The sequence below is a fragment of the Myripristis murdjan genome, chromosome 11, assembly GCF_902150065.1.
Source record: "Myripristis murdjan chromosome 11, fMyrMur1.1, whole genome shotgun sequence".
NCBI lineage: Eukaryota > Metazoa > Chordata > Actinopteri > Holocentriformes > Holocentridae > Myripristis > Myripristis murdjan.
The window spans coordinates 10,769,240-10,791,739 of record NC_043990.1 but is presented as its reverse complement, the minus strand read 5'-3'; the positions used below and the strand labels follow the sequence as shown (position 1 = coordinate 10,791,739).

Here is a 22,500-nt window from a genome sequence, read left to right as displayed (position 1 = left end):
CCAAAAAAAAAAAAAAAAAAACTCTTTCTACCTGATTATCAGCTACATTTCTGAGTCTACACTGCCTCGGTTACATTTGACAAGCTGCTTTATACAAAGTGCAAAGAGGTTTAAACCATCTCACTTGCAGGAAAACACAAGAAACCATACAAACATACATACACAGGCGGTTTGTCTAATAAGACAGACGGCTAATCCGTTCTTTGATTTGCACGGCAGGAGAGCCGACTTGTTAGTGTTTGTCATGTGAGATGTGATGCATCCACTTACAGCTCAAAAAGGCTCAGGAGGAAAACATTCTACCTGTCCAGCTCTTCATTACATTCAGACAGATCACTCACTCGTCTCCTCAATCCATCTCCCTTTACTCCCTCAAGGCAAAGGTCCTCTAAATAACAACGTGTTCCTCGTCAGCATGCCGGTCCACAGGATCAATACTGACTGCCATCATCCCCCCAAAAAACCTCAGCTGTGTACCGACAGCACTCACATTTTGTGATTCAGAAAACATTTGACCGATTATATGAGCAAATTTGTCACATATGGTGTTGCCCAAACTTCGCCCAGCTTGAGGTTTGGCCCAAATATTGCAGAAAACAATAAACATAAGTGCATTTACCATACAGATGAACAGAACTGAATCAAACTTCTCCTCAGATTTTAATGTTATTGAGGTCAAGCCAGGCAGCTGATTGGGTTTTAGCTTTCTTAATTATTTTCAAACAATAACTGTAGATTTTGTTTCACTAAAACCTGCAGATACAAAATGAAGTTGAATGAAGTTGAAATCACAATGAGTTTCTGTTTTTTTGCACGTGTCAGATATGGCACATATGGATTTCACTTTATGAAATAACTGTAATAATTCCCTTGATTTCAGTTCCAGAATATGTTTATTTAATTGGTTGGGTATGTAACCAAAACATTTACAGAAACATGAAAAATAAAACTTGCCTGTTTGAAGGACAGATTAAAGATTAAAAGCTGCTGTATTAAAACCCTAATCTGATCTGTAAGTGGGCTGATTGTGGGTATAAACACATTATTGAGAGGTAGGACCTGATGATGGAAAATCTCCCATAACTTTTGAATCTCAGCATCACCAACGATGCTGTTTCATGGTTTACAAAACAACACAAATGAAGACAAAATACAGCCTCAAAATGCATCTAAAACTGTTGTAAATCTGTCACATATGTTCAGTCTTTGTATCTTGACATCAGCGAACCGGTTTGAGGCTAAAAGGTCAAACAAAAAGGCGCTGCTCTCAGTTCCAGATTGAACATTTAACATTCGGATAAACAAAACAAGTCTGTCTGACCAGAATAAACAGCATCTATAACCAACATTTCCCCAGTTATCATAACAAAGATAGTGCTCTAGACCTGGGTAACATTTCCAACATCTCCACTGCTCGTTGTAAAATACAAAAACACTTCCATGTGACTACACCGTGCCTTAGTATCACCAAAATTAAACAACCACAGAGGCAACAAACAAAAAACTAAACTCAAAACAACATTATACAATATGCAGATATGGGGCTGCACGTGTAGAAAAGCAGCCTGAAGTTTTTAGTTATGTGTCACATCTTAAAACTGATTGTTTTTTGTTTGTTTTTTTAAAGAATGACAGTGACAAAACATAACAATGTCATGTATAATGAAGTCACTGGTTCAATCACCACCTCCATCTGCAGCACAGGAGTCCGTGTCAGGGTTAAATTCACTCCACCACCAAATCAAACCCCTCCGCGTCCTCAAACTCAGCGTTCATCTTTGCGGCCAGCGCGTCCAGCTCCGTGATGTCAATCTGCTGGACCTTCCTCCTCCTCTTCTTCTCCTTCACCACGGCCACCCCGGGGATGTTAGTGTCCGGCTCCGGGAAGGAGGGAGCCGAGTCCTCCGCCTCAAGCAGCGAGGTGAACGAGTTCAGCCCGGAGAGACACCCGGATCTGTCGGGGCCCGTCGCCTTGCGCATCACCTCCGGGGTTTTCATTTTGTCGAAGCCGAATAGAGACTCCCTGTTGCTGGGGCTGCTCGGAGACGGGTCGCTGAGGCGGCTGTAGGACCGACGCACCTTCTTGGACCACACCAAGTCCTCCGGGTCGGCCGCTGCTGCTGCCGCCGCCGGCTGCGGGCGACAAGGCGGCGGCGAGGCCAGGATAGGTGAGGGCATGGCGGCCTTCTTGGCGACCGGCTCGGCCAGGACGGGACCCGGGGTGGACACCTTCGGCTTCTTCTGCTCCCCTCCTCCGCCGCCCTCAGAGCCGGGCCTCCTCTGCTCATTCTCCTTGTTGTGCTCGGACGGCACGGCTGTTTTCCTGGGCGCTATCTTCCTCACGGTGATGGAGCGCTTCACAGCGGCCGCCGGCGCCATGTTGTCAACTTTGACGTTGTTTTGCGGAGAAGTCAACCGCGCTGACCGTCTTCGCTGCGGGCCGTCAGGCGTCCCTCCGTTCATTTTTACTCCCCTCTTGATTAAATAACACGCTTCTTCTGTATTTTTTCCCACAATTCGTACAGTATTATCGAAGTCTGTTATCCAACCGAGTGCAACAACAACAACAGCAACAGCAACAGCAAACCGCTCAAATTGCCCGCCCGAGTCGCGCACTTGTGACGAGCCGCCTGGCTTCCGGTGACGCCGTTTGCTCCGCGCCGCACATCCTAACTTTTGCTGTGTAATCTGAAGAAGTGAGGTGGTCGGTTATTCCAGGCTTTTTTTTTTTTTTTAAAGAATTAGTCAAGTGTACTCCTAATCTACAGGATGGAGTATTTAATCGGGATCCAGGGGCCGGATTTTGTCCTGGTCGCCGCCGATAACGTCGCAGCCAGCAGCATCATTCAGATGAAACACGGTATGACTCCGCTTCTCTTGCGTTAGCTTAGCCGGCTAATTTAGCACAATCACTGCTAGCTACTTAATAATTCTCATTCGTGCTAATTTGGAAATGTTTAATGTTTGCTATCTAAATTAAAAGTGGTTAGGCTTATTATATTTACAGCAGAATGTTGTGTAAGGCATTAAATCGTGGTAACATCACCCACATCACCAAAATGCTAATGTGGTTTTAGCTTCACGGTGCTAGCTTTCATAATTAGCGTTATTTTCTCCATCTGTTGCAGCTACAAGTCAGATGTTTGTATTATTTGTGCCTGTGTTTTCTGGCAACCCTGCTTTTGCAAAACCACTGTTGTGCTTCTAGTAAAATATTAAAGCTAGCACAATGATTTTTTTTACTGGCAGTGAAAGTGAAAGTAAGTTTCCACCTCAGCAGTCATGAGGGAGCCATCTTAATGTGAGCTGTCATCATGATGCGGATCACATAATCCCCTGTGTGTTTTTTTTTTTTTTTTTTTTTTTTTTTTTTTTTTTTACAGACTATGACAAGATGTTCAAGTTAAGTGAGAAGATTTTGCTGCTGTGTGTGGGAGAAGCTGGAGACACGGTGCAGTTTGCAGAGTACATCCAGAAAAATGTTCAGCTCTACAAAATGAGGAACGGTAAGAGACTGTACAGTGGTTTATTGTGTGGCATGGACCTCTTTGATTGTCCAGGTATGTCCTCACTTTGAGTCTTAAAAAAAACAAAAAAAAAAACAAAAAAAAACGGTTGTCTGGATTGCAAAGTGCGTTTGTTGAAGAGGCACATGCCCAAAACTCAAAAGCAAAGCAGGAAAAATTAAAGAAAATAAGTCATTTTTACGCTGTCAAGCATATGTCAAATAGTTTTTTTTTACAGTGTTACTTTTTTGGTCGCTGTGCCTGCATTGATTTTTGTTGTCATCTATTGTTTTGTTACCTGTATGCATTGATTTGCTGTCAGATGTGTTTTCCCGTTGTGCATTAACAAAGTTCTCTGTCTAGCAAATCTATCAATTAGATTAACTTGTGACAAAATGCCAAGTCAGTGTTTGTATTTTAGAATTGTACAGTGCAGTTTGACACTTGTAGCCTGGTTCCAGATCCATGAATCACACATTCACTTTTAAAAGTTTCAAGCAATCCTGCGGATGAAGATGAAGATGGAGTGTAACAAGCTGACAGTTCAGTCTAGATATCCATCTGTGACTCTTGACTTTCACCACATATTCTGTTTGCTCCCTGTGGTTGTTTTTTACTTTTTTTTTTTTTTTGATTGGAGTGTCACTGATCGCTCATCATATTTTGGATTTGCAATAAAGGTTCTCTTGATAATATTTGTTGCCTGTTGTATCTTTTCAGGTTATGAACTAAGTCCAGCAGCAGCAGCAAACTTCACACGAAAGAACCTGGCAGACTACCTTCGAAGCAGGGTAACTACTCTTAATATGCACACAACATTAACTCCTGTTCCCCTCCATTTCTTTGAATTGAACAACAAACCCATCCTAAAACAGAGATTTCATGTTATTTCTGCACTGTTTTGTATTTTATTTAGCCTAAGCTCTAAGAATGCAAGCAGTTATCTCAAAACAGTAAATACAAGGTCTGATCTCTCGTTATAATCTGTAGATATGGGGACATTTCTGCCTCATGACTGCAAATAATGCAGTTAAATTAAACTATTTTGGATGTAAAAGCTCATGCGAATGTACTGGGAGTCCATATAGTCAGCCTCCAGTTGTCGGTCAGTGGAGCAAACTATTGTGCTTTGCTGACACAGCATATCAGAGCCTCAGGACTCTTGTTTCTATCTTGGGACTAGAGTTGTTCATGTTCATACGCTGGACCGTCTCAGATAGGAATAACATTCTCATTTGGTTTTAGTTTTAATTCAAGTGAGTCATGTCTACTACTTTAAAATGCCCCTTTTCTGTTAGTACATCAGCATGGAAGTTTAAAAACATTAAGAAAATTTTAAGATAATTTCATCAGTGTCTGAAATAAGAAAAAAAAATCGTATTTAATTTTTCCCCCTCATGATTTCCTGCAGGAAATCTACTCTGTGCTGGTGCACTGACGAAACAGTTGCTAAAACAAAAATGAATACTCACAAAGCCAGAACTTAAAAAAGTGACGGGAATTTTCTTTATCATTGTATTTAATTTACTATATTGTACTTTACAAATGTAGTGTTATGACAGTTTCCCTGTCATTGCCACTAACCTAGGATAAACGCCATGATATTACACTTCACCCCCGTGAAATAGCTATCAGTTTCCAATAAAGAAGAAGAAAATGGGGTTTCAACTTTGAAAAGTGTCTCTCTCATGCTCTAGGACAGTTTGGTGTGTGTTCGAGCAGTGAGGTGGGAGGTGGGAGTGTAACCATGCCCGCCATAATTATGTGTTCAAGGGCACATTTTCTTGTTTGCACCCGATAGTGCCACTATAACACGAGGCTCATTTATATGTAAAAGTTCAAAACAAACGTGACGCGAGACCAAAAATTCAGTCTCCCACAACGGAGTAGCTGTAGGTGTCAGGTTGGATTGACATCATAGATTAGTCTCAGTCGGTCCTCTGGTTTCTCAGAGATGTTTCTGTGTACAAACGCTGATTGCGCTGCGTTAAAGTGAGTGTTTCTGTCATTTGCAACAGAAACACTCACTTTAACGCTGCTGTCCATACATGCATGTGCCTCAGCTCTGATAAAGGCATCACTCCAACCTCTTTCATGTGTTTATGATTGAAGACAACCTTTTTTTTTTTTTGCCTTTGCACTTAAACACACCTTTTAAAACCCATTGCAGTTTATAAGTGATTCAGATATGAGTATTTTGGCGTAGTTTCTGTCTTTGTTTCCAGACTGTGGTGTGTTTAAGCCTCACAGGTGTCAGTTATTCCCGTTGTATCCAGGCGGGAATTGGTTCTCACTTGCAGGTAGCCGCGTGTTTGCGCTGCTATCAGCGTGAGATGTCTGAGGTCAATCGGTTGGTGCATTTTGACAGAGCCAGGTACATTTGTCAACTTGTTGTGAGTGGCGGCGGAGGTGTCAATGAAGTCTCGAGGGGAGACAACACCTGCGCCTGCAACATTAACTGACAGCCCATCCCCCAGTTCAGCAGCACCCGTGGGTATGGGTGGGGTGTTGTGCAGTTGCATAGGTACCTTATGGGTTGTCAAAATACCAGAATTTTGACCTTCACTTCTCTTAGCCTTTTCATAATGTCACTCAAGGTGCAAAACATTTCATTATTTACTTTAGACTAATGACCCAGTATGTTAACTAGCTTATTTGTCTTGTATTTATTAGGTCCTTGTGAGTCCCTCTGTCAGAGTCAGGATCTGTATGTTTGATTGTTTCACATCTTTGTTTATGCACAGCTATTTTTGCAATGGGGGGACTACAGCGTGCGCAATTTCGGCAACATAGAGCTGCAAGAGCCCCGTATAAGGCCAACAAAGTGTGTGCTAATACACCTGGTAATACGGTAGAAGTCACACAAGCATGAGCCAGGTGTGTGCCAGCTCACTGTGCACCTACAAATCAGGAGGTAGCCTGGTGATTTTCTAACTGTATTTGCTAAGTGAATGCATGAATTAATTGGGTGGTTTAGTGATTCTTGCACTTGGTATGTTGATATTAACAGGTAGAGTTTTTAAAGTAATTGCGGTTTGACTCACTCGACTCATGCCCAAAAGCCACAAGTAACATGCCTGAAAGAAAAGCGTAGTTTCTTGATTTTCTCATATTTTTGTCGAACAGAAGCTTGTATTTCTCACAGTTGGAAAAAGAAGGATTTCATATCAGATATTTTGACTCAAAACTAACATCCCAACTTACACTGTTCAATGCAAGAAATGGAGAAATGGATTGTGATTTGATATTAGGATTTATTGTGATTTTTGTTTGCTTGTGTTAACACTAGACCATAGGAAAAATTTGAATCATACACCTCTAGACACTGTATACCATGACTCACATTTCCAAACAATGTACATCCAGTATTAAAGTATTTTACCACTTAAGTATTAGGATTCTACAAGTTCTATAATGTTATAGTACGATTTTATTGAGGTTTTTGTTTTTGAATTACATCAATTCAGGAATTGTAAAAAATAAAAAGAAACCACCCCTATTTGGTATTTAATACTTGAAGTTTTGTACACAGTCTCACCAGCAATGGTGCATCCTTAGTTTAAATTGCAGACATTCGGAGGCATCTTAAACATTTTGTTAATTGCGCAGGGGTGCATTCTGTGTTAGTGTGTGTGCATACTGGCATGTGTGCGCTTGCAAGCGTAATACACAATGCTCAAGTCAGCTGTGTTTCTTGTATCCTTTGTATCTCTTGAGCGGCGAGCTAATTTGTTAAGAAGAGTGCAGCCGCTGCCTGTCACAATAGCAGAAGGGTGAAAATAATTATAAAAAACAATTAGTGTGGCAGAGGAGGGATTGTGGGACACATAGAAAGGAGAGAGAAGAAGGGGGGGGCAGTCCCATGGGGGCACAACCAGGCCCAGTAGACAACACTGCACAGGCTGGAGTGTGAGAACGAGCAGAAACACACACACACACACACACATGTATGTGCACAGAGGGACCTATAGGATCAGGACCATGTTATTCAGTCAAGGAAGTGCATGCTGTGGAGGATAACAATTTTAATATTTAGATATTCATACCTTGCCATAAGCTGTAAATGTACCGTTAGTTTTGTGCCTCACGGTAAAGATTTCGGTTTACGAGTACAGGATTTACTAATGCAGTGTTCTCTGGAGTGCTCAGAAATTGAAGCAATAGCAGTTTCTCCTCTGCATCCCACACCTTCCTCCAGCTATGCTCTTCATTTTCACATTCATCAACCTCCAGAGTGCACGGACATTTGCAAATTATGTTGTATAAACACATTTTTTTATATGGTGTTTTTCCCCCTCAGAACATCTTGAGCATGTAGAATATGTAATCCTTCTTGTCCACTTGAATGTTAAACAGAGAGCGAGCTGATCTCGTCAAGTCCTGAATCTCACTTTCAACCAGCAGTGACAACCATTTTGCCTTGTAAGCCGATTACATGTAAAATCTAACCTGCTGTTCAGTTTTATTTGTGTACATATTTATTTTATGTGATTTTGAAGTGTAAGTGTGTCCAGTGAGCTTTTCTAAAAATTCAAATTCATTTGGTTGGGCAGCTTTGTTAACAGATAAAATAATAATTGTGAGTATTTTAAAAAAAGATTTATGACTGGAGCCCTAAAATTATTTTATCACGCTACACTCCATCTTGTATCAACAACTCAACCATTCTCAGCTACAGCAGTCATCTTAATGGAAATGACATTTTCACTAATGTAGAATTGGCAGGATTTTGCTAAATGTGAAAATTAAAATTGCAAGATGGGATTACGCAGTTTTTCAGTTGTTCTGTTAGGCTCCTAAACATCTAAAAGCAAAAGGATGCCAGCTTGTACAGAATAGGTTACATTTAGGTTTCACTAATGAAACTAATTACTGTTATTTATAAATTGAGCTTATACCCTTTAAAAAGAGGAGATTTATCTGGGGGAAAAAAAGAACAGTTTTTTATTTGCTACTATATTTTTCCCGCTGTCGTTCAGTCATCTTGTGACCCTTAAAAATCACCCTGTGACCCTGATGGTGCACGCAGACCCCCAGGTGAAGAAGAACCACTGGCTGATAGATTAATCAGTAGCTATGTTGTTAATTCTGACAGCCTTATTCCTGCAGGATAAATTACAGATGAGTCCTTTAATCTCAAAGATGTCATCCCCCAGTGGCTGCAGACCTGAGGGAAGTGTGGTTAGCTAACTCAGTAGAGCATGTCGGCGCCGAGAAAAGGAGCACGCTGCTCACATACAACTGTGTGCTTACCTACCAGCCATCCAAAACAACAAGCAGGCCCTCCGCTAACCTCAGGAGTCCTGCATACACTCAGGCTTTGGTGAGGGGAGGGAAGAGAGAGAAAGACAAAGAAGAAAAAAAGCAGCGAGCGCAGTCACCTGAGGCCTGACTCTGCTGCTTGAATATCAGCAATGATTCGCATGAAATTCACCACAAAGGTGGCACTTCATAAAAACAGTGTTATGAACTGCCATGGTTTAACGTTCTGACTGTTTTTGCTTTATTTACTGCCTGATTCACTGTAATATATTTTTAAAAATGTGTATTGATCATAATCAAATGGATAAAATTATGGAAATGAAATTGATGGGCACACAAGTTGTGCATCACTGGCAAACAGGCATGAATGAATGGAGCTGAACAGATGGATAGATAATCAAACTTCGAGAAAAAAAAATACTTTTTCGTTTGAAATGATAGACTTAAGGTAGATGCAGCCCACCTAAAAGCCTTTTTCTTTATATGCGGGCATGAAGTCTTCCCTGTCATGTTTGCTCGGCATTAAACAATAAGATTTTATAGGTGAAGTTATATCAGCCCCTAAAGTCGGGCTCATTTATTTAAAAAGTTCTCCACGAGGCCACAGCAACAGTTAGCCTCAGCACCGGGCGATCTACAGCTGGCCCCATATGGGATTGCAAAATATTTTTTAGCACGGGCTCACGATGGGCACAAATAATTACTAGCACCATATTGCCACACGACTCCCCTGCTCCCGCGCAGATGAACAATTAATACAGCAGATTGAGGAGAAATGCCAATAAAGAGAACATGTCCTGGGGCAGGGTGCAAAAATAAGGGGGGAGGGAGGAAGGAAGGCAGGCAGGAGGGAGAGAGGGAGCGCTGGAACGTGGAAGAGAAGAGAGGCGAGGAGGAGAGGGGATTTTGGATTGAGTTTGTGATGGTTTTTCTCTCTGGCCTGACCTTCTTTTGTGTCACAGCTGTAGCTCTTTGCCGCCCGGGTCAACCAGCGCCAAGTATTCGTTTGTTTTTGATGCATTTCGGCCACGCAAGTCAGAGCAGAGTTGAGCCTGACGACGGCAATATGAGTGAGTCTTTTGTTAGATGTGATATCAGACCCTCATTTTGCTGCGAGGAGCACGTGGCGCTTTATTGTTTGTAGCTCGAGCCGGGTGTGAGTTCAGGTGGCGGGGTTAACAAGCCGCCTGCTGCCCTCCAAGGTGACGTGGGAAAGGAAGGTTATTTTGATGCCAAGTTTGTATTATTGCTACATTGTAACCAGTGAGACAGGTGTCAGGTGGGTGGGGGTGACGCCGCTGGGGCGTTCTCAGGCTCACCGAGGAGTTAAGGCACAAGCCCTTAAGTCGTACCCACCCACCCTACCCCCCTCCCTTCCCAGCACGCAAACACACACTCACACACAGCAAGGCGTGCATCCTGAGATTCACGCCCATTACGCACCCTCACATGCAAACACACTGTTTATTTCTTTCTTTCTTTCTTTCTCTTCTCACGTGTACATGTGCATCGTTAAGACACACACACACACACACACACACACTAAACCGCTTCTCCACAGGGAGCATAACAGTCACCATTGCCCTTGTGGCAAACATAGTGCTAACACAAGTCACAAAAATAAGCAGGTCGACTGAGAGACAAATTGAAACGGGAGGGCAGGTGTTCAGATTTCTGTAGGTGACTGGAGCTCGCCGGGTTTCACGTGAATCTGCCTCGGCGGCGGCGGCGTCAGGTCTCGGCGCTTCCAACAGTCTATTTCCCTTGTTTCATTTCAGTGGAGTGTGTGACGCGGCTCGCACCTCGATCCAGAATTTAGGCCATAACTTGTTTTTTTGGAATGTGAAAAACTGTCTAGCATTTTTTAAAGGGATTTTTTTTTTTTTTGATGAGGAGCAGTAACAGAGAGAAAATTAGTGTTTTGCAGGAATAGAGGGAGAAGAGGCTAGAAGCGTAAAAGATGTAATTTAAAAAAAAAAAAAAAAAAAAAAGAGGAGGGGGGGGTGGAGGGGCAAGAGAAACGACTTTAGAAGTTTTTAATGAGCCCTGGCGCTACTCCAGGGCACAGGGTGAAGGCAGGGGAGGGGGAGGAGAGGGAAAGGCAAGGAGCGAGGGAGGGGAGAGAGGAGATGGAGACGGGGGAGGGCAAGATGGAGGGAGCAACAGGGGTGCTGACTCCCAGCAGATGTCACACTGCCAGTGACACCCCAGCGCCCTCCTCCCTCTCCTCCTCTGTCCTCCCGTGACGCCCCTTCACCTTTTCTCTCCCTCTCACCGTCACCACGTTGCCTCACACCCCTCCCTGCGCTCTGTCACTTGCCTCCTCTGTCTTCTGCCGGTAGGGCCGGGGTGATTTAAACTGAATTTTATTTTCAATTATGATTTTTGCTTCTGACAATTAGGAAAACAAAATCACAGAGATGAAACCTCTATTGTGCTGCAGTCTGTTTTGTCTTGTGTTGTAAATCCAGCGCACCCCTTTCCTTTGCTCTTGCCCAAACCCACACTCAGCTAGGCCGTGCTATGTTTAAAGTTTGAGTTTAAAGTCCATAAGTTCAATAAATGCATGATGTTGTCAAAGTAAATGAGCAAAATAATCGTGATTTATGATTTTTACTGTAACCAAGCAGCCTTCGCTGGTGCTGTTTACGCCGCGTTTAAGTTGTTAATTAAAAAGCATCACTCCGTCTCTCACTGCTAAGCTGAAAAATTAAAGTCGATAATTAGGAGCAGCCTTTTAGGACGAAGTTGAGAAAGAGGAAACGTGCGAGTAACTTTTCATGCGGCTCAACAGCGAGCAGCTCTATTGTGTGTGTGTGAAGACAACACGATGCCAGTTGTCATCTCTCCTCAGCGAGCGTGAAACTGGGCAGGTTTTCAAAGATGTGCCGATGTTACTCATCCCCAGATTATACAGACTACAAGATGGCACTACATTTATGGTGAGAAATATTCCACGACATCGCTGTGGATGCCAGCAGTGTGTCTGAGAGTGGACTCTGCTGCCAGATAATGCTAACATAATTACTTCTGTCTTTATCTGTGCTTCATTACCCCAGAATTAATAAAATCTTGACACCGCTGTCTGCTGGTTGAAGCCACTACCGCGTAGCAACAGCAACACTTCAATGCAGAAGTATACTTTCAAACATGTTGCGCTTTCAGATTTACCCGGCTTAGTGCGGATTTGACCGTAGACTGCGGTCTCGGTGTCCACATGCTGTCCTGCACGCGGTCCTCTTTCCCCCAAAGGGCCGTGACAGACAAAGGATTTAACAGCTTTGTAAGAGACCGTTTGTATTTTTGCTCCTAAGTTACCAGCATTTTGTGGATGCCAGGCTTAAAAAAGCTGTAGGAGCCCCTGTTGTGGATGTGCATGTTAACACTTCGCTCCCTCACCCTCCTCTCTCTCTCTCTCTCTCTCTCTCTCTCTGCAGACTCCATATCATGTGAACCTGTTGCTGGCCGGCTACGACGAGGCAGACGGCCCGGGTCTTTACTACATGGACTACCTGTCTGCCCTGGCCAAGGCGCCCTTCGCTGCCCACGGCTACGGAGCCTTCCTCACCCTCTCCATCCTGGACCGATACTACAGACCAGGTGAGTCACATAAGAGCCGAGGAACCTCTCATGTCAGGTTTATGCTGTTGATTTGAGTTAAGACACTGAAGGATGGAAGTCTGTGGGTTTGACTTTGACTTTGTGCCACCTAAAGCTCGTATCTGTTTGAGTCTGTAGAATAATCTAACCTGATCTTTGCAAATCAACCCGAAGCCGCTGTTATATGCAATAAGATTGGCATCGCATGTTGATCGGTTTGCGCCTCGCGGCAAATAATTACAGAAACAAATGAGAATCGAATGTGCATCGGTGGCATGCGGCATGTAATCTTTTTTTCAGCACAGCACCGTGCTCCTCCGCTGACCCTCACAGGCCCTTTGTTCCTGCGCACGACCACGCTGAATTTAATTTCTCATTTTAATGAAAGTATTTTTCCCCCCCACCACATTTGAATCTAATTCATGTTTCTGTCATTCCTTTTTTTTTTCCCCCTCCCATTTCAACACTCTGATGTTCTCCTGTTTTCGTTCCAGATCTGACCCGTGATGAAGCAGTGGATCTCTTGAAGAAATGCATAGAGGAGGTGAGTTCAGTTACTTACTTTCGTCTGTGCTGATCCCTGTGCCTTGTTTAATTTCGTTTGTTAGCATTATGTTTCTCTGCCTTTCAAACCGTGACTGCACGGCGTAACTTTAATAAGTGATCAGGTAGTTTTGGGAGTAAAAGTTGGCCTGTTTGGCACCAGCGCACTGTAGATGTGTTTTGCTGGAGAGTGACTGTCGTGTAACTCTGCACCTGTCACAGTAAACATTCAAATCCTAAAAAAAATCCATTAAAATCCACCTCAGATGTAATTAGACCCGCATTAGCCTTAACACACAGCCAGTAACCCAGTTTTAATGTCTTTTTCTCGCTCTTTCTTTCTTTCTTTCTTTCTGCTTTCTTTTCTTGACATTCTGTTTATTCATCCTCCTCTGTCATTCATCCCTCTCTCTTTCTTTCTGTCTCTTCCTTTGTCTCACTTCTCTCTCCTCCAGCTGAACAGGCGCTTCATCTTGAACCTTCCCTCCTTCAACGTCCGTTTGATTGACAGGGAGGGCATCCATGACCTGGAGAAACTCACCCTTGGCGCTAAGTGACCGCACATCGCTTCGCTACCAACCCTCACGCCCTCGTTTTTGCTTATTTTTTTTTTTAGTACAGATGACCTTCTTGCTCTTTCTGTTCCAATAAAAAGTGACACACTGTTGAGATACAAGCTCTTTGTCCCTGTGGTGCTTTCTCATTTCTCTCTAGTCTATTCAGCTGTACATAGAAAGAGAACAGCCTTCTGGCTGTGTACTCTTGCACTTGTACTGAGTGTGTGTGTGTGTGGTTGTGTGCGTGTGCGTGTGTGGGTTTGCTTGTACACATGTATTTTAAGTTAGCATATTCATATCTGGTTTTACATTGGAAGCAAGCGAGTTTCTTATAGAATGCCATATATTCTCACTGAATGTCTTGGTCAGTTTAAATATTGTGAGGTTGTGTATTGAATGCTGTCACATTGTGTTCAAAGTTCTTCAAGATTTACTAAACTGGTTCATTTTATCATATGAATGTGTTTTGCAAAAAAAAAAAAAAAAAAAAAAAAGTCCTAATTATGCAAAAGGAAAAACGCGTCAAAGTTTAAATGGTACTGCAGCAGCTGTGAACCATCAGGATAAGACCTGATTGTATCATGATAAACAACCTTTTGAATGTTTTTTAATTCTGAAATCTGTTTCAGAAGGAGAACGATTCTAGATTTCATTTTGATCGGCTCTGATCAGGGACTGGAGATGAAAATTTTGGCCTAATCTGGCACATTTTTTTGCAAGAATCAGTTTGTCGGCCTTTTTGATAAATTGGATCTTGGTCATCAGGTCCTGTAGGTCTTCGTTTTCCTCAGCAGACCCGTGCATGACTTACGACCCATTATTCAGACAAACTTCAATAATCCAATAGACACACAGACCTTAGGGTTTTTTTTTTTCCCAACAATGTTCACCATACAGTAGGTCTTAAACTATAAATGTGTTTACTGGAGACCTGCCTGCCTAAAAATAGCCAATTCAATCAGCTGGTAGCCACAGTAACACTCTATGTTGTGCTGTACAGCTGGCAGAAGAAAACCCAGGCCTGGCTGGTAACATGAAGACCATAAAAGTGTGTTAACGGGGAAAGAGACGCTGTTTCTACACTATATGACGATGTATATGTGTGTGAGAGAGAGATACAGAGTCTGTAATTGTGTGTGTGTGTGTGTGTGTGTGTGTGTGTGTGTGTGTGTGTGTGTGTGTGTGTGTGTGTATGTGTGTGGCTCCATCGCCGCCTCCCCTCCCCTCCCCGCCACAGACAGGTGATTAATAAACATTAAACAATCCCTCCTCTCAAACACACCGGAATCTGACGGGAAGAGCAGCATATGTTTGCCTGGAGGCACAGAGAGAAATGGAGAGCAGCCCCGCTGAGTGTCAGATACAGAGAGAGAGAGAGAGAGAGAGAGAGAATAGGGGGAAAGGGGATGGGTTTGGAGGGAGGGGTAGGTTATGGGGGGAAAGTGGGGGGGGCGACACAGGAGGGTAATGAAACACAAGGAGAGAAAAGGAAGAAGATTGGGACAGTTCAGGTAGAAAGGTGTGTGTGTGTGTGTGTTGAGTCCCTGACTTGTTAGGAGCATCATGGTTAAACAAAAGTGAAGGACTCTGTGTGTGTTTTTGTGGGCTATGTGTGTGTGTGTGTGTGTGTTTGGGAGGTGGCAGGTAAAGAGAACGACAGCGTAACAGATGTGTTGTGGGGGAGCTGAGGTGTTCGGTGTATTGAGAGCCGTGTGTCGCGCCAGCCTCCTCTCGTTCTCCCAGGTCTACGGCGTTCAGGGCCGCATCTGTGACACCGCCGCCGCCGCCGCCGCCGCCGCCGAGCCACCCGAGCGGGCCCCGGGTTTCCACCGGGCCCCCTTGGGGTGCACACACACTCAAACTTGTGCACTAATTTAAGCATGTGTGTGTGCGACAGAAAGAAAAGGGAGGGGAGCGGGGCTGTCAAAACTTTTGTGCGAGGAAGCATCTGCCCTGCCGAAGTGTCCTTGAGCAGAGAAATTCAAGCCGGCAACTTAACGCGCTGAATTTCCCCTACAGGGAGCGATAAAGGTATAAACTCCTCTATCGCATTACTGTAAAAGAAAATGGAGAATGGAAATGGTGCCAGCATTTACGATCGCGACGCAATAAACGACGCAGTGCTGCTGTTGCGTTTGCATTTTAATGCTAAAATAAAGTTGGAAATTGTCTCTGGTTTTAACGTTTTTTTAACGGCCAATATTGACAAAAACTGGAGATCCTTGTTGACGGTGCCCGAAGGTGTTGTTTATATTGTTACCATTACATTTTACTGTACTGATAATCCCATTTGAGAACATAAAACCCACACCGGCTGCCCACATCGCTTCGTAATTCTTTAATAATATATTACATTTATGCCGTAATACAATAATAATAATAATAATAACAACAGTAATAACATTAATAATAAACATACACAGAAAGTACAAAATGATTTGTGTTTTTTTTTTGTCTTAAGTTACCAACACTTACCCCAACCCACCTTCAAAAAGTAAAAAAAAAAAGAAAAAAGAAAGAAAAGAAAAAAGAAAGAAAGAAAGAAAGAAAGAAAGAAAGAAAAAGTCTCCTTTAGTGAGAAGCCCCCCCATGCACGCTGGATGACGACGTGGTGGGGGCTTTGTGTAGCTCCGCCCCCCACGAGTGCTGTGATTGGTCAGGAAAGTTATTAACCAACCGCAAGCCTCGTTTTAACCACGTGGGCGGGACTTAATGTGTGTGACGCCTGCAACCGCTTTCCAGCTTGCATAGAGGGGCACTAAGCCTTTAGCTGCCTTTGACTCCGCCCCTCCCGCCCACCTGCCTGCCCGCCCGCCCGCCCCCAACCCAGAGAACTCATTTTCCCATGACCACCCGGTAAAAGAACCACATGTAAGCCGCTCGTCCAATCAGGCGGAAGTAGATCTCTCCCAAAAGTTCAAGAGGAGCAAAAGAGTGTGTTGCTGTCTCAGATATGGCTTGACCGCTTCCCAGATGAGTTCAGTCCAAATGTGTGTGTGTGTGTGTGTGTGTGTGTAAGTGTGTGTTAGATTCATGAAGGCAGGGGCTTCTAAGAATACAGATAAAGGTACCATATGAATCAAAACAAAAGTGGAAAAACAAATCAAAAATCAAAAAACAAAACAAAAAAAAAAAAAAAAACATACAGCCGTACGGAGGAGCTCGTCCCGGAGAGTCGTTTTTCGCCAAACGGGGGGTTTAGTCGCAGACGCCATCACACAAACCGGCTACTGAGAGAGAGGTCCATGCGTCGTTCTGAGTGAGGTGGTGGACACACATTACAGTACAGATATCACCAAAAACCCCCCTCGCCTGCTCAACAAGGGGGACCGCAGAGGTTCTGGGAGGTAAAAGTCTCAGTCTTGGTCCATTTTTTTGTTTTTTTTTTTTGGAGGAAAACAAGAGAAGGGCGAACTTTAAAGACAGCAGACAGCGGAGGGGTTTGTGTGTCAGTCTTTTCCCCCTCTTTTCTCCGCCCTCGTGCCCTTCCCCGTGTTGATCCATCCATCCATCCATCGGCTCGTCCACGCTCCCTCTATTTGCGGTGCTTCATCTCCTTGTCGTGGTGGCTCTTGCCTCCCCCCTCGCCTTTGTCCAGCATTTTGATCGCCTCCATCAGGTAGCTCTGGAAGGCGGAGAGCGCGGCGCAGATGGCCGGCGTGCCAAAGCCGTGGGTGAGCAGGCTGAAGTGGGTGAGGCTGCCCTGGACGCCGGGCTCCAGGCAGGGAGTGGGCCGACTGGCACCCAGCGGAGAGCGGTCCTGGGACATCAGGTCCACAAATTCCTTACAGATCTCCCTGAGGGGTGAGAGAGACACAGGGTTCATGATGAGGAACACACTGATACTGCTTCTCTAAGTGCTGATACATCATGATCTTCCCTTTCCTCCCTCTCTGATATGCAAGAGGTTATTGTCAAGCTCTATTAAAAAATATTTAATTTCATCTTTTTATTTTGCATTTGAGATACATGTATTATTCGTTCATTTTGTCCATCCAAACCATTAGTTAAAACAAGATTTACTGTGGTAATTTTTTTTGCATAGGAATTTTCAAATTTAAAGATATTGAATAATGGCACAACAATATTCTCAGCAACTTCAGCTGAAGAAATACTGGGATAGTATCAGCTCTTTAAAAAAAACCCACATTGGTCAAACTCTAGTCGATACCAAATGCAGAACTTTAAGTATTGACTTTGCCTCTTGCTTTGGCATCCCTGGACAAAATAACTGAATTTAAATTCATTTTTTCCCCACTATTTGAGAAACATAGGCTTTTGTATGTAGGTTTTATTTTGTTATAAAATACAGTGGATTACAGTGTTGTGAAAAGCAAAACCCAGGTTTGGGAGGTAGGATTGTTCAACGGTACTTTGGTGACTTTTTTCAATCTCCACAACCCCAAACCGCACACAACACACCCTGACTTTAAGTGAATTCAGCCTCAAACTTCACTAAATCCGACCCTGAATCTGGGACCTTTAAATGCGTATTTGAAGTAAAAATGTTCAACAAGGACGTTCACACTCTTTAACTGAAAGGCCAGTGGAGTTGCTTGATTTATTTGCTTGATTTGGAAATCGACCAGTGATTTATGTAGACAGGGAAAAATCCAAGAAGGGGCATTTAAATTCTAACAAAACACACGCCAATTGACGGTGGTTTGGCCCCTTCCAAGTACTAATTATTGTCAAAGAGCTGTGCCATAGAAGCTCAGCATTATTGGTGAAAATCGGCCGTTCTCTGTTGGAGAAAATGAAAGCCGAAAATGTGCAGAAACAGAAACAGAGAGGAGCGCTGCTCACTTGGTGGCCAGCAGCATGCTGCGTCGTGTCGGGAGCTGCTCCGGCTCGCTCTGCCTGCACAGGTACTCAGCGGCGGCTCTGGCTGGGAACTCCGTCTCACACACATACCCAAAGTCCCGGGCCAGGTGGACGGCCTCACCTGGAGGATGAGGAGAGAGAGAGAGAGAGAGAGAGAATAGTATGGGGAGGAGAAATATATCAAAGCCAAGGGAGGCAGAGGAAAGCAGAAAGACAGAATGAGAGAGAGGGGGAGACAGAAAAGATGACTGTGTTTAATAGGAACACATTTGCACGAACACACACACACATACACATACACACACACACACGTACATAAACACACAAAGACATTAAATGGTACACACTCCACGCCTGTGCCTGCAGTGTTTTAGCCCGGTCAGGTCAGGAGACAAACTGAAGTCATTCTTCTCTCAGTTTCACTTCTATCTTTAGTGCTGTTTGGCATTGTGAGGCAGTCCCGGCTCGAGCTTTTTACAGTACCAGACATTCTTCATTTGTGTGTGCACGTGCACGCTCATGCTGGCGTGCACGAGGCCATCCATGCTATGAATGTTTATTCATGTTTGCTCATGCGAGCATATTTCTATGTGAATGTGTCTATCTATCTGTCAGGATGTATACAGGTCACTGTGAGCATGCGTCCATGTGTGTGTGTGTGTGTGTGTGTGTGTGCATCCTACCCTCCACTAGAGACGTTAGCAGAGTGACGTTGGCTGCCTTGCGTCGCCCGGCGGGCAGGTTGAGGCCAATCTTCTCCAGACGCTCTCTCAGACAGCGGCCACCATTCTTTGACTTCGCCCTGAGGTGGGACAGGGAGACAGAGAGAGCAGTTTTTAGGAGATGGACCCCTCTGTGTGTGTGTGTGTGTGTGTGTGTGTGTGTGTGTGTGGATGTGTGTGTCCATGTGTGTATGCTAGCCTATGTTGGCCTTTATGAGTTTTTGGTGTATGTGCAAGTGAGGGTCTTTCTTTGTATGGATCGATGTCTATGCCTTGGGTATTGGTGTGTGTGCGCGTGTGTGTATGTGTGTGTGTGTGTGTAGAGCTGAAATCTCCTTATGGTCTTTGTCTAGCTTGATATTGTCCAGTGTTTTTTTTTTTTGTTTTTGTTTTTTTTTAGTGCTTTTGTCTTTCGCCTTTCATCTTTTGTTTTCTTACTGCGTCTTCCCTCCGCCTGTTCTGGCTACTTTCCTCTGATACTCTCCTGCAGTTAGTAACATATCTATATGTATGTATATGTGTGTGTATGTATATGTGCGTGTATGTATATCTATCCCCACTGATCTTCTACATGAGGCCTTCCCAAAATTTTTCCGTCTGCAACCCGACTCTTCGAGTGATTCTCTCGCCCCGAGGCTGCGGCTCATTAAACCACATCGCTCCTCTTGTGATTTAGTCCCATGACCCATTTCGGGTCCCATCAGCCCCCACAGTTAAAGAAAACCAGAGCCACTGATCAGTTTTAGGAAACTTTGGGAAAGGCCCTGCTTGTTGAGGTTACACATTTGACAGCGAGTGATTTCAATTTTGGAGTTTATGAGGCTGAATAAAACACATTGAATATAAATAGCTGCAGATATTCACGCCTTTACAAATCACTGTTCCCCTTAGTTTAACTCTAGTTTAACCGTCTCAAAGCAGCCATGTCATAGGCTAGAGGTTTTTTTTTTAATGCTTATCAAATGATTCCTCTTTCATTTTATCGAAAAGGATAATCATGTTGCTCTTACACTCGCACTAACATCCAGCTGCTATTGTGGGAAAATCTCAAACTCTTAGTTCTGCTCTTCCTCTTTTGAGCCACATGGTAAAGCCTCTTTGTGCTGTAAAGCAACCGAGCACATGTCTCATAAAATTTGACCAGGTGACCCAGCAAGTTTATGAGTATTTGGTCGTGCGTATGATCTGGTCCCTCAAATTCTGATCTTTGCTTCTTGTCTGCTGGATTTCTCCCTGAATGGTTGGTTATCTTGGAGAAGCAGCCTTCACAGTTTGATTCTGAGGCGCTGACGCCAAAACCTGGTGTTTCACAGAGCTGAAAAAAGGCTTTAGACCGGTGCTTCTGTCCCTCAAACCCTCTCATCCCCGCTCCCGCCTCTCACCTGCGGAGGACTCCGCCCAGCAGGGAGGCGTTGAGGCACTCGGGCGGGGAGAGGCGCCGCTGCACCTCCCCTACAGTGACCTTGTACTTGGAGGTGGAGCTGAGCAGCGACAGGCGGCCCGGTACCGAACAGAAAACCTCGGCTGGGTTGGACACGGCTCCCATACCGAGGCCCTCCTTGCTGAGGGACAGGGCCGAGAGGGACGAGCCGTTCAGTTTGGACGGGATAGGAACTAAAGGAGGGAAACGAAAGAAAGGAGGCAGAGAGAGAGAAGACACAGACAGAGGAAACAAGGGACGGAGGAGGCAGAGAAATGAAAGAGGAGAATTTCAGGTTATTTGCACACATTACTTCCAAACAATGCATTTCAACTGGACTCTAGGAATGGCAAAATGCTTGCTGAATGTGGAAAATGATAGATTGTAACCCTCTGATTTTCCCTTGGCCTAAAATTCCCCTGAAGTAGCTTTAAAGTGAGAAAAAAATCCATATCATCCATGCTGGTTGAAATAATTCACTGTCGCTACATCACACTTTAAACTGAGCGAAATATTTAAACCCAAGATGCAATTGTTTCACGGCTGCACCATTACATTTTACATATGATTCCCTGTAATGCAGCAGGACATGTTTGGTATCTTGACTCCTTGAGATCTCCGCTAGATTTTAAAATAAAGTTCTGTGGGTTTGAAAAACAGCGTAAATCAACCAATGGGATGAAGAGGGCAAACTCAGACGTAAGCATGCAGGAAGAAGGGCGAAGAGGAGGAAAGGAAGAGCTGAAAAGAAGGGGAAAGTTTGACAGCAAACAAAACAGCGAGATGGGAGGAAAACAACAGCAAAGGAGGGACAGGGGTTGGTAATGAACCTAAATACAGTATATAAGTCTTTTACAGTGACAATAGCATTGTGCAAATGACTTTCATGGCTAATGTATTCGGTGTAACGTTCTCCCCGGTGCCGACAGCTCTAATTCTGGAGCGCTGCTTGTTGAGCCTGTTGTTTAAACAGCAGGTGGTTTAAGTTTTAACTCGCGCATCCTCGCTTAGTTTTATTTCACACCTTGAAGGGCTCAATTCACACTCACGTCTCATCACCAAGGTAAACTTGGAGACTCTGGTGCCCAAGTTTTTTTTTTTTTCCCCCACACAGCCAATTAACTAGTGAATCCTGTTCCAATCACATGGCTGAATCAAGAGACCCCCCCTTGTAAGAAACAGCTCCCCGAAATGTTTTTTTTTTTTTGTCTTCCTCAATATCCTTCACGCTCTCCCGGGATGGTTAAACTGCCAGTCAGATCCTAATAATGATTTGTGTTGACGTGTCTTGTGAGCTTTTTCATTTTCGGTTTTATTTTTTATTCTCTCCCATCTTTGTTGCATCATCTGTTTAAAGCGTTAATTTGTGTTCATGAGATTAGCCGGTGGAGCCGCTTAATCACACATCCAGTAACCCTGCAGTTGTGTGGGCTGCAATCCTCCACTGAATTGAGAGGATTGAATGGAATCAGCCCTTTGTGTGTGTGTGTGTGTGTGTGTGTGCGTGCGTGTGTGTGTGTGTGTTTGTCATATTTCTATTCTATTCTTATGAGGACCAAATGCCCTCACAATGATAGAGAAATGTGGACCTTTTGGAGCATTTTGCCAGTTTTAACTTGTTTATGGTGCTATTTTAGAGTAATTTAGAGTGAAATTAGAATTAGGATTAGATTTATTTTAGGGTTAGGGTTTGGATTATGTAGGAATAAGGATTCTTTAGGGTTCAGACTTGGGTAGAGGGTTAAGGTTTAGTATTAGGAGTAAGTTAGGCTAGGGTAGAGGTGTAGTGTTTTCCTGTTTTTGTCATATAAACAATTTTTTTTTTAATGAATGAATGGGAATGAGCTGTAGGCGAGCAGTGGAGAGGATAATGGCTACTGGATGTCCTCACAAGTACAGCAATCCACATGTCTATGTGTGTGTGCAAATGTGTGCCTACGTTTTTAAACACTGTCATCTTTCTCCTTCTGTATTTCCATCTCTCTCTCTCTCTCTCTCTCTCTCTCTCCCTCTCTCAGTCATCTGTGTTGCTGCGGTTTCATTATCTGCACTGCTGTCAGCTGTGA

The 22,500-nt window shown here is 43.9% G+C and overlaps 3 protein-coding genes across 5 annotated transcripts in view; 1 reads left to right on the top strand and 2 right to left on the bottom strand.

Moving 5' to 3' along the window:
• Positions 1-1,535: 1,535 nt before the first annotated feature.
• cdca5 (cell division cycle associated 5) lies at positions 1,536-2,627 on the bottom strand. The gene has a single exon (XM_030063949.1). The coding sequence runs from the start codon at positions 2,461-2,463 to the stop codon at positions 1,726-1,728; it is 738 nt and encodes a 245-aa protein (XP_029919809.1). The 5' UTR covers positions 2,464-2,627; the 3' UTR covers positions 1,536-1,725.
• psmb2 (proteasome 20S subunit beta 2) lies at positions 2,148-13,587 on the top strand. Of its 2 annotated transcripts, none has more exons than XM_030063951.1 (6): positions 2,148-2,168; positions 3,384-3,506; positions 4,227-4,297; positions 12,206-12,368; positions 12,863-12,912; positions 13,367-13,587. In XM_030063951.1, the coding sequence occupies exons 2-6, from the start codon at positions 3,395-3,397 to the stop codon at positions 13,466-13,468; spliced, it is 498 nt and encodes a 165-aa protein (XP_029919811.1). In that variant the 5' UTR covers positions 2,148-2,168; positions 3,384-3,394; the 3' UTR covers positions 13,469-13,587. The 2 variants fall into 2 exon arrangements, with proteins under 2 accessions (XP_029919811.1, XP_029919810.1); XM_030063950.1 differs by lacking the exon at positions 2,148-2,168 and adding an exon at positions 2,631-2,860.
• A 3,227-nt stretch (positions 13,588-16,814) lies between these two features.
• The window catches only part of tfap2e (transcription factor AP-2 epsilon), a 13,216-nt gene continuing 7,530 nt past the window's right edge, over positions 16,815-22,500 (bottom strand). For both annotated transcript variants that reach the window (XM_030063947.1, XM_030063948.1), the window contains exons 4-7: positions 20,397-20,628; positions 18,976-19,094; positions 18,275-18,413; positions 16,815-17,265 (exon numbers count right to left, since the gene is read on the bottom strand). In XM_030063947.1, the coding sequence (XP_029919807.1) occupies positions 17,004-17,265; positions 18,275-18,413; positions 18,976-19,094; positions 20,397-20,628 (752 nt within the window). In that variant the 3' untranslated portion in view covers positions 16,815-17,003. The remainder of the gene's footprint in view (positions 17,266-18,274; positions 18,414-18,975; positions 19,095-20,396; positions 20,629-22,500) is intronic.

Coding starts and splice junctions, on each gene's coding strand:
- psmb2 (XM_030063950.1), top strand. CDS start 2,770: ATGGAGTATTTAATCGGGATCCAGGGGCCGGATTTTGTCCTGGTCGCC. Junction 12,369..12,862: donor GGACCGATACTACAGACCAG/GTGAGTCACATA, acceptor TTTTCGTTCCAG/ATCTGACCCGTGATGAAGCA. Junction 12,913..13,366: donor TGAAGAAATGCATAGAGGAG/GTGAGTTCAGTT, acceptor TCTCTCCTCCAG/CTGAACAGGCGCTTCATCTT.
- cdca5 (XM_030063949.1), bottom strand. CDS start 2,463: ATGAACGGAGGGACGCCTGACGGCCCGCAGCGAAGACGGTCAGCGCGG.